Source organism: Euprymna scolopes, chromosome 28, assembly GCF_053919585.1.
Source record: "Euprymna scolopes isolate OS-2025 chromosome 28, ASM5391958v1, whole genome shotgun sequence".
Lineage (NCBI taxonomy): Eukaryota > Metazoa > Mollusca > Cephalopoda > Sepiida > Sepiolidae > Euprymna > Euprymna scolopes.
In genome coordinates this window covers 66,111,529-66,129,680 of record NC_136509.1, presented here as the reverse complement: position 1 = coordinate 66,129,680, position 18,152 = coordinate 66,111,529, and the positions used below count along the sequence as shown (strand labels likewise).

Below are 18,152 nucleotides of genomic sequence, written 5' to 3'. Positions count from 1 at the left end.
TCAGCAACATCTTTAACAATGACTAATAAACCATCTTGGAAAGATTCTATCAAATAAGAAAAGGAAGCAACAATGAATATTCAGGGACAGACATTCCAGGAACAAGTGGCAGCAACCACAAGCCTCCAACAAAACACGAAACTATTATAGAATCAATATTAGTAAAAAAAAAATGTTTTTTATATTAATGACCATTAGTCACAATAGATTTATTATATAAGAGAAATGATTGCGGTTGATATTCAACCATATTCTGTAACATCTGACCTTTGATTTAAAAGGCTTATTGCAAAACTTTGTCCAAATTACAGTATCTCTAATGAATTTACAAAAGTAAAAGCTAAAATTCAATCATCTCTTGATGAAGTTAGCGGCATTTCTTTAACTGCAAACATTTGGACAGCTGCTACAAATAATGCTCCCTTTCTGAGTTTGATAGGCTTTCAAATGACTTTGAACAGTGCAGGGATGTGCTTAGAGTTGTTCCATTTCCTGGTGCACTCACAGGTGCAATAATAAATAAAGAATTGCACAATGTTCTGAATAAAATCTTCAAAGTTTTCTTAGTCTTGTGGGATTAAGGAACAAATCTAGTGTCAGGTAATGTCGTTTAGAAACACTATCATGCTTCATACATACATGGCAACTCTCAATGACTCATTATAACTAATAGAAATATCGTCTCTCACTTTAATCACTCTCCACAAACTCATTCAAGATGTGACCACACAATGGCATTCAACATCTTATATGCTAAAAATAAATTTAGAACAACGAAAAGCTCTTGTAATGTATACTGTTGATAAGATGCCTACCTTAAAATAAGCCTGCAGTAACAAATCAAAACTTGGAGCAGGTAGAAGCTAAATTTGGTGACTCTGACTACAACAGAAATACAAGAATCACAATCTAAACTCAAAAAGAGTAAATCCCTTATGGTTTAAGTGCACAAAAGAACTTTTTTTTTTTTTTTTTTTACATGGGGGTCACCACTTATCAAAGCCAAAAAGCCACTCAGGGATAAGGGTTATTGCGTGTACAGTAATCAATGATATAGTATTGTAGTAATCATTCGTATTGGAGGTTTTGATAGTGTCTTACTTAAGGGGGCGGTTTGTCAGGAGTTTGTTTATGTTGGACTTGAAGACGTCCAAGTTGTAGTCAGGTGGGAAACAGGCAAGCAGTTCCACTGGTGTGCAGTTCTAAGAAAGAAGCTTTGCTCATGGAATCTACGTTTTGATTTAGGCACAGATAAATAGTGGGGAAGATTATTGACAGTAGTTTCAGCCAGACGGGTGTTTCTCGTGAAAGATTGGCGAGGGGGGAGGAGGGATTGGAGCTCAGACGAGCATCTGCCATGAAATAACGATAAAACAAAGACAAGCTCGCAACGTCTCTTCTGTGGGAGAGAGGTTGCAGGGAAGAGAAAAGGGCATCCCCCACTAAACCACGAAGTCTATTTTGTACTCTGTCAAGGCAGGATAGGCTGTTTTTAGCAGCTCCTGCCCAGATGTGGCAGCAGTACTCCATCCTTGGACGTACTTGGCTTTTATATAGATAAAGAATTGCATCAGTAGTGAGATATCTTCTGGAGTGGTAGAAGGATCCCACCATTTTCCCAGCGTCCCTGGCAACAGATTTGGTGTACGTGTTCCATTTTAGATCAGGAATAAAGGTCAAACTCAGAAGCTTGTAAAAACATGGAGCTTCCCCAAGACAAGAGCCATCCATTTCAATTGATGCCAGATGGGGATCAGAGCATTGATAATGTAAAGATAGAAGCTTGGTTTTAGATGCATTAAAAGTGACCAGCCACCTCTTCCCCTGTTGTACCACGCGCTCAAGATCAGAAGAGAAAGAATTAGAGAGAACTTTGTCATTTACGGCCTTTGATGTGTTGCCATAGATGGTCATGTCATCAGCATAGATGTCAACGAATGATTTAAGTATGTGTTTTGTGAGATCATTGATGTAGATCAGGGAGAGAGTTGGACCCAGGATGGACCCCTGGGGGACTCCAGCATTAATACTGTGGGCCTCTGATTTCTGCCCATCAACCACTACTCTCATGAACCTATCAGAGAGAAATGATTTAATGATTGAGAAAACATTTCCAGTAATACCGTAGCTGGAAATCTTGTGAAGTAGGCCCTTATGCCATACCTTATCGAAGGCCTTCGATATGTCAAGAGCAATTGCCCTGGAAAGGAAACTTGATTATTATGTAGCTTTATAATGTCTCACAATGATGATCCATTTCAGTGGTGGAAGAAGACATAGGGGACTTTACCACTGCTGAGTAAACTGGCTTTGGAATATTTAAGCACACTATCTTCACCTGTGGAGAGTAAGAGGCCCTTTAGTACAGGTATTAATGTGTATGAACCTACGATGAACAGGCTGTGTTCTGAGAATGGAGAAACTCTAATGTTTCTATATTACAACTTAAAGTATTCAACTTTAAAAATCTGAGTAGACTATGAGAGCAGAGGAGGCAGACAGGAAGAATAGAAGAGGAAGTAGAGCAGCAGCAGCAGGTGCAGAACTTTAGCTTATAATTATTCACTTTAAGAATTACAATTTGTACTTGGTAGTTGGTTTTTAATTCCTTTTTTTTCTTATTTAATTGTTGAATTATATTCATTTTAGAATTGGAAATTGTTCTTTGTATTTTGTAATTTTATTTAATACTAGCGGGCGTACCCGGCGTTGCCCGAGTGTTTGTTTTCGGGACGGGGGGGGGAGTTTTAAAAAATGTTATGGTAGGTAAGTAGGAAGGATCAAACCCGGAGTCATGAGTAAAAGTAGGAAAATAAAGTGTGAAAAAAAAAAAAAAAACATCTGCAACGTTAACAGTTCGGCCACCAAGAAAAGTCCATTCCAGTTGTTTAGGAAAAAAAAAAAAAACGACTACGGTAGGTCGGCGCGAACGTGAAAATATAATGTGAATTGTCCAGCACGCTAACCACTACGCCACAGAGCACTGCAGCTTAGTTTAGTGATTTTAAATAACTTCACATGAAAGAACTACGAAGCCAAACCGGTGTTCTCTTCTCAACTGTTCCTTGTGAACGATTCCCAAACGGTATTAAGTGGTGGCAGGGGGAGGAGGAATTTATTAGAGAGAAAATATTTTACCACTTCCATTGATCTTAACCGATTTTGGCCGTGACTTCTCAGCAGAAAAAGTATAGAAATCTAAGATTATCGAGGAATTTGAGAAATAATAAGCTTATAACACACCTCAGATATTGTTCTGCCGTTTGTGCATATTATATTTGCATGAAATATCTTAATTTTTAATCCTATTAATGTCAAAATCAGACGGGAAAAAATGAGTTCATTTTATTTATATAGAGAAAAGCAAAAAGTCATAATAATGGCGAGACACTTAACAAATGTTAAGTTAAATTAGCAGTTATTATGTTAATGTGTCAAAGCTATGTGATGAGTCACTTGACAGTGATGAAATAATTAAAATTTTATAGGAAAGAGAAAAGTAATTAATCGACCGCTTAATCGGTAAATTGATTGGTTGCCGATTGGCTGATTAGGCCGATTACTGACAATCTACTGATTAATTGGTACACCCCTAGTCATGATTTGGAGAGGCCAGACCTACTTTAGTTGAGTTGTCTTATTCTATTACCAATTTAGATTTTAGTATTTCTGCCACTTTAGTCAGAGAGGAAAAAATATCTGTCCCACTATCGTAAAATGATCACCCACTTCACTTGTGTCATCATATGATCAGAGGTGGAATGTGACAATAAAAAGGAACACCTACAAGCTGAGAAGAGAATACGATGCTTCACATGTTGTGACTGTCCATCTGATAGAGTGGGAGATGGTTTCTATTTTTGGATGTAAACTTCTGTAGTTATAACTAATTAGCATATGTGAGGATCAGCTGAGAGAAATTGGAGAACTAAAATGGAAAACGAGGAAACTGCATATCAAAGCAGAAGAAAATCAGAAAAACAGTAGTGGTCCTTGTCTAACGCTAATTCACCTTGGTTATGGTTCTGTGAGCTGGGATCGACGAACACGGCCAGGGGTATATCACAAATATAGTGCTGTGAACGAGGATTGCGATAAATGCAGCCCAGAAAACATAGGGTTACATTTGTGCTGGAATTCTGTTGGATTGTCTTTGAACTCTTTTTTATTGCTTATGATTAGACCACAAGAACTTAACTTTAATAACAGAAATTAACTTTTTCAATGAAAATTATATTACTGTTGCTAAATATCATCTTAATTTTCTTTTTAAAAGCAAAGATTCCGTTTTACGTTCAAATTGGATGCAGGAGGCCTCAAGTTTTGACCATTACTCCTGATCTTAAATGGAACACGTACATCAAATCTGTTGCCAAGGCCGCTGGAAAAATGGTGGGATCTTTCTATCGATCTAGTAGATATCTCACTGCTGATGCAATTCTCTATCTATATAAGAGCCAGGTACGTCCAAGGATGGAATACTGTTGCCACATCTGGGCAGGAGCTGCTAGAAAGGACTTATCCTGCCTTGATAGAGTTCAAAATAGACTTCGTAGCCTCATAGGAGATGTCCTTTTCTCTTCCCTGCAACCTCTATCTCACAGAAGAGATGTTGCGAGTTTGTCTCTGATGTATCGTTATTTTCATAGAAAGCGTTCAACTGAGCTATGGTCCGCCCTTGCCAAACTTTCACAAGAAACGCTCATCTAGCTGAAAACACTATCAATAATTCCCCCCACTCTTTATCTGTGCCTAAACCTAAACGTAGATTCCATGAACAAAGCTTCTTTCTTAGAACTGCATGCCTGTGGAATTGTCTTCCGTTTTCCTGCTTTCCGGCTGACTACAATATGGTTGTGTTCAAGTCTAACGTAAACAAGTTCTTGATGAGCCGTTCCATATAAGTTAACAAACTTACCGAATTTTCATTACTAATGATTACTATATTGTCCAATTTCTACTGTAAATACAGGGTGTCCCAAAAAAAGCTGACGGATTTTAAATTTGTTTAACTTCCTCAATATTTAAGTTATGCTTACCAATTTTCATATGTAGGTAGATGAGCCCCTCCGTGATGTTATGAGATATAGTAAGACATCATAGTTTACTTATTCTAATTTTATTTACACAACTTAATCTAAAGTATGTTTTTCACAAGGTCTAATTTTAGTTATGAAAAATGATGTTACTCAGTTGTCCACCAATTCTGATTACTTCATCCGCCGTTACTCAACACTATACTGTACACTTTTGAGAGTGTAATTGTCGTTGTGCTGTTGCGTGGGGGATTTTTTGATCCCCAAATCCTGCAATGTTGCTTATTTATGAACCCATTCAGATGAAAATGGGCCTCATCGGACATAATAAGGTTTTTGAGAAAGTTTGGATCCCCATTGTGCAAATCTTGGAATTACATGGCATATTCCACCCATTTTTTTTTTTTTTTTTTTTTTCGGATCGTTTGGCTGAAGCTCTTGCACCAATTGAATTTTATATGGAAATTTGCCCTCTTCATGAAGCATTCTGTGAAGAGATGATCGAGAGACCCAAATTTGACTTGATCTCCTTACTGATGTGGATGGATCCTCGGCTACACTGTCTGCTAATCTCTGACGATTCTCATCATTTCTTGCTGTACAGGATCTACCAGATTTAGGGAGGTCACATACAGACCCTTGCTCATGAAATCGAGCCACCATAGTTTTTATTGCATTGGGAGTAGGGGAATTTCTTGTGTTGAAGTTTCATCAAAATTCTCTTTGAGTTTCTGATATTGACTCATTCAACCGAAAATACAACTCTATGATAAATATCCACTCCTCGATAGTGTAACGACTCATGATGACCTTGGAAGGGATACTCTGGATGATCTGAAAAAAATAAAAGAAAAATATAAACAATTAAGAAAGTTATGAATTTTTTTTTAACCATTAGCTTCTTTTGGGACACCCTGTATAAACACTCTTTGATTTAAAAATTTTATTATAGTTTTGTATATATATATATATATATATATATATATATATATATATATATATATATATATATATTAAAAAAAAAAACGCTCTCAAAAAAGGCAGTGTGAAAGTCTGAACACGTCTGTTATTTTATATTTATTTACAGAGGCCATATGCATGTGAAAAAGTCAAGGTCAAACCGATGTCAATCGAAATCTGTTTGTTATTCTCGATTGATTGAAGTCCTCATCTTGATCCGTTACATCAATGCTGGTCAATGTTTTTTTAGACATTTTTCTTTAGAATTTACCTAACTATTTTTTATATATTATACTAGCAGAAAGACCCGACATTGCCCGGGATTGTATAAGAATTAGCAAATGTTTCACACTCCCATATTGTCATTGAAATCAGTGAAATCGACCATTGTTCAATCAAATAGATTAATTGCCTGCTCTAATTGAGGATCCACTGCGGTGTACCAGGAGGAAGCTTCACACGTCTTCCTGCACTTAGTTCACAATACGTTGTAGTCTATACTGCACTGTAGATAACTTACTGTTGATTTTATAAAATTACTTTTATATAATGGCTTGGATTAAAGTTTAAAATGCAAAAGTCAAGTATCATAGTTCAACTGTGCTCTAAACAAACATTCATTTTAAACGTGCCCTTGTCATATCAAAGAACCTACTGTTGATTTTATGTGCTATACCTTTCTGCTTGTGTGGTAATAAAACTTTTGAAATGCACTTGTGATGTAAGACTGTATAAGCCTTTCATCGAATTTTTGGATTATCAGTATGTAATAAAGACAGTTCGATATAAAACCTATCTAAGAACATATGAAGTTTTTTCATGTGACATTTCCAAAAATTGTGACAACTGTGGCAGGGGAGGGGGGGGGGGCGTTACCCGGTCATTAAAACAAATTGTGACAGGGGGCAAAAAAGTGACAACAGTAGTGGGAGGGGGGTGCCCAGCATTGCCTGGTTGGAAAAAAAAAGAAAATTGGGAGAGCAAAAAAAAAAAAAAAAATTTGTAAGCAAAGAAAAAAAAAAAAGACAGATGCGAACTCTCATAACTTTTACTGATGTGGCTACGATTGCGCAGTTGTTATGATATTGCAAATTTAGTTGTTTCAAACAAAAGAAGCTATTGACGATTAGCGCATGTGCAGTTTGCAAATAGCGTCAAAAGGTAGGTTTTTATCTGACCCCATCTTTCAAAGAAAACATTTCTATATGAAATAAATTACCATTTTTTCTAATTTTTGGATTTATTTGTCTGAGAGTTTGCTTTTTCTAACGATGCAAAGTTGGTGCGTGTGCGATGTGTATGAGAAAACTTTTTAGTGGACATACAAACGCATACACACTAAGCCACAGACTGTTCTCCTTTATGTAATAGATTAGCAGGGGGCGCCGACGTTGCCTGATTGTAAAGAAAAAATTCTGAGAGCAGAGGGGGGGGGGTTGCTCGGTTATAAAAGTCACTTAAATGATAAACTGTGACAGGGGAAAGGCAAAAAAATGTGACAAGAGGGTGGGGTTAGGGTTGCCCAGTTGTAAAAAAAAAAAAGTGAGATGTGGAGGGAGGTGCATAAAAAAAAATCAGGTGTCATCAGCCAGAAGTGAAACCAAAATAAAAATCTTGTAAGCAACAAAAGAAAAAAAGAAAAAAAGAAATGACACATGCCGGGCACGAATTGCGTAACTGAAGTTACTAATCAAACCCTTTTACTGATGTGACCATGATTACGCAGTTGCTATGACGTCACAAATTATAGTTATTTAGAACGAAAGAAGGTATCATCGCAATTAATGTTATAAACTTAGTGTCATTAAAAAAGTCGTCAAGGTATTTCACTTTTTTTTTGTTATTAATATTTTTTGTCCATTGGTTTTAGCGTCTGGAATTATCGTTTGAATTAAAGTTTTAAACTTTTTAAGAAATGATACTGAAAGAAAGTGTTTTTTTTTTTGTTGTTGTTTGTTTTAAAGAATCAAAATTTTTGTTTCTTTTAAATAAAAATTTAACGCTCAGTTGATTTAAACCGCTGATAAAAATTGAAATAAAGAAATTGTTTTTGTTTTAATATAATTAACTTCCAAAATTACAAAACAATCTTCTTTAAATGCAAAAAAAAAAGACTACCAATAGGCGTGTGAGAACCTCAAAACTCATATTTATGAGACAACCTCCAAATCCACTGGGCCACAGTACTCATTACAAAATCATGCTTAAAATTCTTGTATTTAAACTAATATGCAGAACAATTGTTGACGCATGCGCAGTTGTTGAAATCATTTAGAAAGACTCATGCTTGAAACAAACGGAATTTTCAACACAAAATAATTGACTATTTTTTTTCCAATTTTTCAATATTACGTGTCCGAGATATCAGCCATTCTAATGATGCCAAGTTGGTGGCTGTATGATGCAGATGACAAAAGTTTTTAGCAGACATACAAACACATACACAAACATATATCTCTCCTTGAAATAATAGATTAGCATGCACAAATTGCAAATGCTAGACTAAAGACATGCACTATTATGGCTTCTTAAAACTCATTCGCTATGTTGAATGTTTAATACATTTTTAAGTGTATCTTTATCATTTCTCTTAACTTTTTGTCTTTCTTTTCTTCTCAATTCTAGAAAAATGGATTTTTTATCGAATGTGGAGCCATGGATGGCGAAGGTCGTTCAAACACCCTCTTCCTTGAACGCGATCGTGGTTGGAATGGTCTTTTAGTTGAAGCCAACATTTTAAACTATCATCAACTGAAAGCCCGGAATAGGAAATCCCATGCCATACATGCATGTGCAAGTATCAGACCCTATCCAGAAAGAGTAAGACACTTTTTAAGATAAAACACACACACACATATACATACTCTCTTTCTCTTTCTCATGTTGTGCATCATGAATGAGATGTTGTTGCTAAACTTAATATGAAACCGATTTTCAAAGTAAAACTAAAAACCTTTTTTAAAGTATCCTTTTAAAGTTCAACAGTCTAAAAAGTTAAAGATGTGAAAGAAAGAATTTTCCTGAGCTAAACATGATGAACATGATCAGATATAAAGAAACTTCTCTTTCTCTTTCTTTCTCTCTCTCTCTCTCTCTCTCTCTCTCTCTCTCTCTCTCACATGTATAATTGTTACATCAATTCTAGTCTCTGAAAGTTGTGCCTGAACTTTTACCAAGTGTTTGGAGAAGAAAATTGACTGTGTACACAAAAATGTTTCTTTATATCTTAGCTCAGGAAAATTTTTGGTACTCTTGCAGAATTTGACCTGAATCCTTGGGATTTTCCATTAATTATGGTTCAGGCTTGACCGGCAGTCATCGGATTAAACCGAGCAAAGTAACAGATGCGAATCAATTTCAAAACAAACAAAATAGCAAAAAACCTAATATAAATTTAATGAATATACTGTACTTTGAGGTAATTGTGCCAATTCCAGGGTAATTGTGCCAATTCCGGGGTAATTGTACCAACTAGCTAAAAGTGCTCTTTTGGCAAGCACGTATATAAAAAACACTTATTTTTAGTTGGCGCAATTACCCCAAAGTATTGTATACTTTAAAAAAATTTTATTTACTTGTATTATTTTTTTTGTAATTTTTTTTATCTACGAAAATATTTTTATTTTTTTTAAAGAAAAGATGAATGTCGTTTAACCTAAATTGTTTGGTGAAAATATTTTTTTTTTAAATTTTTTTCTAAAGTAAATTTTCGTTTTCATTTAAAAGAAAGTTGTCAGTAAACGTTTTATTTTTTTTTCATGGTACTTGTACACTTATTGAACTGTACTTAAGTAATGTTTTTTAGAAATCCATTCTTAATATGGGGAGAGGAGAGTGTTTTGTAACTATTTTGTACTTTCACCTAATAATTTAATAAAAACAAGATATTGTAAAACTTAAATTTAAAGTGCAGTTCAATAAGTGCATAAGCACCGTTTTTGTAAACAGAAGTTTTTTTCATTATAAGAAAAGATGAATGATTTTTATGAAAATCGTAAATTATTAGGTGAAAGTACAGAAAAAAAATTTAAAGAAAATTTACAAATTATTTGTCAACAAATGTTAAAAAACTAAATAGAAAAAAAAAACCATCACCCCAAAAATAATAAGAAATACATTTTTTATACAAAAACAAAACAACAAAAAAAAAATGTGGATTTAGCTTTTCAACATTTGAACAACTCTCAACGTAATCCGACAATCCTTGGTGAAAATTCAGATACCATTTATCTTTTTGAAGTTTTAACAGTAGGTATTAGAAAGTAATTGATAAATATTCCCTAAATTTCAGTTTCTTTGTAATATTTCAAAGAGTTTTAAGGGATTATAATATGAGCACAACTTTTTGAAAATTTATTTCAGCTTTATATTATATCTGATCCATAATCATTAGATATCAATTAAATCCTTGAATTTTAATATGTTAAGATTCCTTAAAATTAAGTCTTCAATTTTAGATATTTTCTATAATCCAAATGATGTAATCAAAATTGGAATAAGGATTCTAGACATAAGGTTTAGTAGCATTATATCTTGACATTTCTAATCAATCAACCAATCATTTGATTTGCCTTTGGTTGATGACGATATATGATTTAACTTTATTATTTACCCCCCCAAATAAAATTCTTCAATTAATTTGCATTATAGGATTTAAATTATTTTTGTGTTTTACTAAGAAATCAACATTAGTTAAGGCCAAAAGCTACACGAGGATAAAGGTAAATGAGATAGATGCATTGTCATTAACAATGAGATCATTAAAAATTATGAATGGAATAGACCAAATTTGATTACTTATGAAAAGTATTTGTATAAAATAAATAGCATATAGGTCATGTCGGTGGGGCATTAAAGTACATTGATTGATGCCATGCATAGAGTAAACGTCCCTTGATGGGGTCACATGTTGGCCGTGGATGGCAACTCATGATTCCTTACGACAGGAACCTGTTAGTCGAAGGTCAGGGTTAAGCACATTCACTTCCTAACACACCACTTTGGCCCTTACCCAGGCTAAATGGAAGGTTGGAGAGACCTGATTAGATCAATCGGCTGGTCAGGTCAACCCCTATCGACTACTACTAAAAGATTTTTAAAAATTGGAAAAAGAAAATGCAAAACAGCAATTCTCCTTCAAAATATAATGCAAAAAAAAATTACAAAATTCTATAACTACAAGTACTAGTTGGCTAAGAGTCAATCAAATGTTGAATACAAATCCAGACATGCTTGCAAACTAATCATTAATTCAATTAAACTTTGTGGTGAATAAATCTGGTAACAGATGCTTAGGATTTCTTATCTGATTGAGTATATTGCTTTGTGTAGCCCTGACCTGTTAAGGTGATTGGATTTTCTCCTTGCCAGGTTCCAATACCAGGCTCCTGAGTGGGTGGGGGGCACAAGCAAGGAAAAACGAATATAAATTCCATGATAAAGCAAAATAAAATAACCTAAATGAGCCCTATCCAAAATCCAAATCGGAAAATGAGGAAAACAGAATTCCCCAAATTCTATTTAATATAATCACTGGAAGAAAATCCTATATTAAAACTATCCTCTTCCTTATTGAAAAAATGCTACCCAATAAAATAAAATCGGAAACCGTAAAAAGCTAAAGATGGAAATTTACTAACAGAAATCCAAACAAAAATTCAAAGTGAGAGAATAGAAGAAAATAAAAACTTTCCATAACCTCAATATCAAAATTAGTCCACATAAAAAACTAAGCAAAGAATTGCCACTTGATGCCTCTGAAGAAATTAAAAAACTAAACAATCAATCAAGGAGTTATCAACCATGAAAGAATTTTTATAAGGAAAACTAATGAAAAGATATCCACAAACGCATACATACACGCATTCAACACAAATCCCTAAAAAGAATCAAACTTGGATAGAATATGTATAAATATAAATTCCAGATCCCCTGAAATGTCAAAAATTTGGACATCACAAACACATCTGCAGAGGTCACTCCACATCTGGCAAATGTGGATCAAAAGAATCAAACCACAATGAAGAATGCCATGAGATCAAATGCACAAATTTTCAAGGTGATCAACCTGATTACTCTAAAATATGGGAACTCTGGAAAAAAGAAAAAGAAATCTTAGGAATAAAATACAAAAGAAATATACCCTACCCAGAGGCCAAAACAATAGTAGGATACATGAAAAATAATACCCATGCAAAAATAGTAGGAAAATGCAACACTCCCAACCAGACAGATAAAAGAAAAATTTATGCACCTGGAATCAAATGAATGACCAAACTTAAAAAAAATATTAATACTACACCCTCAAAAATTAGAAAAAACAAAGCCAGAAACCAAAAAAGAATAAGAGATACAAAAAAGATGTCAAGAAAAAAAGAGCTAGTAATGACTAGACTATGAATAGGTCAAACTCATGTCACTCACTCACATCTACTAAAAGAGGTGCTTATTTGCATAACGTGTCAAGAGCCCTACACAATACATCATATACTGACGGGCTGTTTGGACTTTAAACAGGCCCGAATAAAGCATTACCAGGAGGATAGTCTAAGGTCGATATTTAACAAAATCGACACAGAAAAAATTAATGAATTCCTGAAAGAGATTAAAATGTACAACAAAATATAACAAAAGATTCCACAAGACCAAAAACAACTAATCAACATTTAGCACATTAGAATTAATGTTTCGGCATTAAATGACCCAAAAGTTGTTGATATGCCGTAGAGGTGTTTGAAAACAAATAGAAAAGATAAGGACTGAAAAAATAATGATCAATAACAATAACCTAGGAATCTTAAATATTAAATCCTCAACACATTTCAACTTGTATACTGGCTTATATTCCACTATTGACATCATGGATTATATATGAAAGGTCCATAATGATCCTTGTGGCAGTGGTCATTTTCTCATTTTAATAGAAATCATTTAACCCATCAGTGATGATAACAAAACATTTTACTAGAAAATAAACAAGGCCAATAGGCAACAATTTAAATCATTGTGAAATATAAGACTTGCTCATAAACCAAAAAGATTAAATACAATGAAACACTTTAAGGAAATTTTAATCACAATAGCAAATGAAACGATACCAAAAACCTTCCCATTAAATAAACACAACTTACCATGGTTTAATAACAAATGCGAAATAGCAATAAAATTACGAAATGCTGCAAATTCCATAAAGAACCTATTACTATGAACCTAAACTCATATAAATTGCTCAAGATCTGCAAAATAATAAAATTGGCAAAAAAAAAAAAAAATAATAATTGGCAAAAACTATTTAAACAAAATCACTTCCATCTAAACCTCCACAGTTTGGAAACTAGTCAGGAAAATTGCTGGAAGAAACCAACCTACTACAATCAACCATCTTATAAAAAAAGAATGATGAGGTCAAAATATAAAAGACATTGCTGATACACTGACTGAGGCCTCTGCAAATTCATCCCCTGATAACATAACATGGGATTCCACAATTTCAAAATAAAAACAGAAACTAAACTTTAACTCAGCACTGAAAACTATAATGAATACTTTACACTTCCAGAATTAAAAGAAGCCATACAAAAATCACAACTCTGCAATTGGCCTGGATGAAATTTATTATGAACTGGCATGGGTGCCCAGCATTGCCCGGGTGTTTGGAGGTGTGTTGAGCAAAACAAAAAAAAAACAAAAAATTGATAGTAGGAAGGCAGGCTCGAACCCATACCGCAAAGGAGGAAAAGAACAGGGCAAAACGTGACGTCTTTGCTATTATGACCACTGTCAAACCAGAAGTGACATAGGTTTAAATTAAGGCTAGACAATCAAAAAGAGATGACTTTCGAAAATATCAGTGAAAAAAGTGACGCTTCCCTGTAGAAAAGTGCCCAGTTGAGGGGGGAAGAAATTACTGTTTTTAGCCAATTTTTCAGTATTTGTCATCTGAAGGGTCGAGCTTCAAAACAATACTGATCTTGTGAAAATCCGTCGCCTCTGTCGAAGGTTTTAGGCAGACTTGCAAACATACATACATGCATTTATATATTGCTAGCTCAAATTTTCGATCCAAACCGACTAAAAAGATTGCCCTATCTCTGAATACCCTTTATATAAAATTTCAAATGTTTAGACCAGAAATTATCTGAGTAATTTGGTAGAGACCACAGAGGTCAATTTTTTTAAACTTTGACCGCTATTATGACCCCTTAACATTTATTTTGAGCTCAAAAATCAAGTTATTAAGTTAGATCCATGTTCAAGGAACCTATATCTAAAATTTCAATTGTTTATACCCAAAATTGTCGGAGGAGTTTGGTAGAGTTCTCAAAGGTTAAATCGTTGAACTTTTTACAGCCAAATTTCTGGCCGAAAACAGATTACAAAGATTTTCCCAAATCTCAATACTCTGTGTATCAAATTTCGAGTCTGTAGACTGAAAATTGACAGAGTTATTGCGTAGGGAAATGTACACACACAGACAGACACTTTCACTTTTATAGATATATAGATTTCTTAAACAATTTCCTCTTATTTACTTAAAAATATTCCATGCAAAATAATTGACCCTTTTTAGCATCTAATGGAAACAACTTGTGGAAATTACAAATAATTGGTTTATTAACTACTATTAGGTTAAGAAAAAAATATTTAAGGTTTATTTTAACAGATGTAATTGGTTATCAGCTAGCTGAAGTATGCAGACAAAATGACAAAATTGCAAAATGTTTATGAAATGATTAAAAGCTCACGCTTCTGTTTACTTCAGTAAGATAAAATGTATTCACTTTAACATTACTTCTGTCCAGTTGATGTATTATCAGGAAAAAAACAAACATGAATTAGTTTAGTCTGAATCAAATATCAGGCAGATTGCTCTCTGGGTTTTATTTTGAAAATACAACTAACCAGTGGCGGCTCGTGCCTAAGATTAGTGGGGGTGCTGTTTTAAAGAAAATGCCTATTGTTTTAATATTGTATAAAAATAAAACAACCATAAAAAATATAATTTATACGTATGCTCACGTATAAAAATACAATAACTTAAAGGAATCCTAAATAGATGTAAATATTTTAAATATTTTACTTATTAAATTCATTTGAAAGTAAACTCCATTTTTCTTGTTTTAATTTGTGAGAAAAGATTGATAATTTTCTCCTTAACTTCTGAATGACTGCTGAAGAACTTTTTTATCAATTGAAAGCACTGCAAGTTCATTTACTCTTTCGCAACCCATGTTTTTTTTTCTTTTCAGAGTTGAAAAATAACGTTCTACCTCTGATGTAGTCATGAGAATTGTCAAGATAATTTTTATGAGTTTTGTGATTTCACTAAGAACATCGTTTAAATTGTTTTCCAAAATAAATTTAAGATCAATTACTTTACAATATTCATGGATATCTGACCTACTATAAAATATTTCTAGCTCAGTTTCAAACTTTTCTTTGTCAATCATGGGATATGCTTCAGTTGTCAAGGATATCTCTTCTGTAGGTAGTTTTTTTCTTAAAACTAACAAAGCTTATCTTGTAAAACAATTTAGCAAGTATTAAATGTTTAATTGAAGAATATCTGTCCGTTATATCAACAGATATATAGTCACACAGTTCTTTAGCTTCGCCCTTGAGTGTTTGTGAAGGATTTTCACAGTATTGGTGTTTCTTATCTCTAAAATAGCAGTTTTGAAATTTGTTATGTATTCATTGTTATGTATTCATTGACTTTATATATGCTAATTTCCCGAGAAATAATTTCAACATGAGACATAATTTTATGAAATAGCTCAAACCAAAATATGAAATTTTCATCGTTCAAATATTTCAGAATTCCTGTCGCTTCTGCAACGGTCTCATCTACATATGATGTTGACTGAATTTCAGTGACAGTTTTTTAATGCTTGAACATTTTCATGAACTCTATGTATGATAAAGTTCCACCTTGTGGCGGATGGAGGTAGAATGCTTACATCCAGATGCTTTTTGAGAATGTGGTGATCTAGAAAAAAAAAAGTCGGAATAGCCAAAATGTTAGAAATAAATATTCTAGCATTTCGTGTAATGCTTGCTGCATTCCTCATTATTAAATTAAGTTGATGCGCATAACAGTGAGTGAAATGCGCATTACTATAAACTGCTTTTATTGTTGCCTGAACACCAGCTTTTTTGCCTTTCATGACATTTGCATCATCAAATGTCTGAGCTGGCGATTCCCTTGTATGATTATATCCAATTGTTGTAGAATACGTTTTGATATCCCATCAACGGTTTGGTTTTCTGGAATAAAAAATCCCCAAAAGCGTTCAAGTATTTTTTCATCCAAGACGTACGATAAAACAATGATCATTTGTGTATGTTCAGACACATCTGTTGTATCGTCAGCCATGACAGCTACAAAGGAAGCTTTACTAATTTCTGCCCATTTCATCACGATATATTTGTAAAAGACAGTCCAGTATGTCATTCTGAATAGTCTTGGAAACACCTTTGAAGACATTACTGGTTTCTAAGTGATTCTTTAAATCTGGATCTAATTAAGATGCAAAATTTAAAAATCCTCTAAATACACTTGGATTTACTGAATCATCTGTTTCATCATGTCCTCGTAAGGGAGTTTCAAAGTTCCCACAAAAAAAAAAATACAATCTATTATTTTAGATAAAATTTCACGGTTTTTCTTAACATTCATGTTATGATGATTGATTGAAAGTCTGTAGGCCTCACTAAGTTTTTCTTTTAATATTTATGGTCCCACAAATTGATAGGGAAACTACATTGTCAACGTGCTTCTCATGCTTTTCACTTCTATCTTTCATTTTGCTAATAGTTCTGAAACTATCTTTTACCCATGTTACATCACCCCCTAACAACAAACAAGGAAAACAGAACAATGCCTTTTTTAGTTCACAGCCGCAAAGCTAACTTTTCCGTCGGTACCATTAAAGCTACGAATATACACTTTGTTGTTGCTAATGTCTGCCTGAGATATTTGAATATCAGGCGTTGAACGGCTTCTTTTCTTAATTTCAACTTTATCATGGAGAGACAGCTGTGAAAACTCAATCTGTTGAAGTTCACTTACTGTCGCAGAAGTTATTTCTTGCAAGGAGGCCATGGTTAAATTCTGTTTATATCAACTGTGTTGGGAAAGGTAAGTACTAGGTAGTCTATTAGTAGAATATCAATTAAGGTAGAAGGAATACAATGTTTATGTGATCCGCTTTTTGCGATTCAACTGAACCGGAAGTTCTAACTGAGTTGAATCATACTTTTATAACTTTCAGGTCACAGATTTTTATTAACGAAAAAAGTTTTACTATTTAACAACGGTTTTATTTATAAAAAGCTTGTTGTTAATTAAAAATAGGCATATAACAAAATAAGCTTGTCATTAAAATTGCTTTTTTTAATACAAATATTTTTAACTTTGCCATTATAAGTCGTCGAAAAAGGGGTAATACGCAAAAACATTTTAATAAAACACTATTTTAAATTGTGTACACTTTATAGAGTAATAAAAAAATATACAAATATATTTCTTTTAAACTTTACAGATTAAATAAAATTTTACGGGCTTTTCTGCAGGCAAACGAACGAAAAACATTTTTTAAATACATTTTATTTACAATTTTTTAATAATTTATTTTTTCATAAAAACAAAATCTTTGAAATTTACTTGCCTGCAAACGATGGTAAAGTTAGGAGTTTACCATTTAAAAATGGTTTTATTGGATAAGTTTTATTCAAAATTTAAAAATGTGTGTTTATAACAAAACTTTGTAAATAAAATATAGAATAAAAAAGTTTACATGTTTGTACTATGAGCAAACAAAAACATTTAAAGATGCATAATTTTATTTACAAATCTTTTCACAACTTTTTATATAAACACAAAAACAAACTTTGCTATTTACTATTTGCTTATTATAAAACGGGTTTACTTACTCGTTTTGTTATTGCACATTTTAATTTAAAAAACTTTGCTCAAAGTGTAAAACTTCTTACATTGTACTCGTGGAAGGTAAATAAATGCTAAAGCTTATATATATGTATAGTGTGTGTGTGTATATATATATATAATGTGTGTGTGTGTGTATATATAATGTGGGTGTGTATGTATATATATAATGTGGGGGTGTGTGTGTATATATGTGCGTGTGTATATAT

The 18,152-nt window shown here is 33.2% G+C and overlaps 1 protein-coding gene across 3 annotated transcripts in view; it reads left to right on the top strand.

The window, feature by feature from the left end:
* LOC145249686 (uncharacterized) overlaps positions 1-18,152 on the top strand; it is a 146,735-nt gene that overhangs the window by 126,417 nt on the left and 2,166 nt on the right. For all 3 annotated transcript variants that reach the window (XM_080111482.1, XM_080111484.1, XM_080111483.1), the window contains one exon: positions 8,622-8,816. In XM_080111482.1, the coding sequence (XP_079967608.1) occupies positions 8,622-8,816 (195 nt within the window). The remainder of the gene's footprint in view (positions 1-8,621; positions 8,817-18,152) is intronic.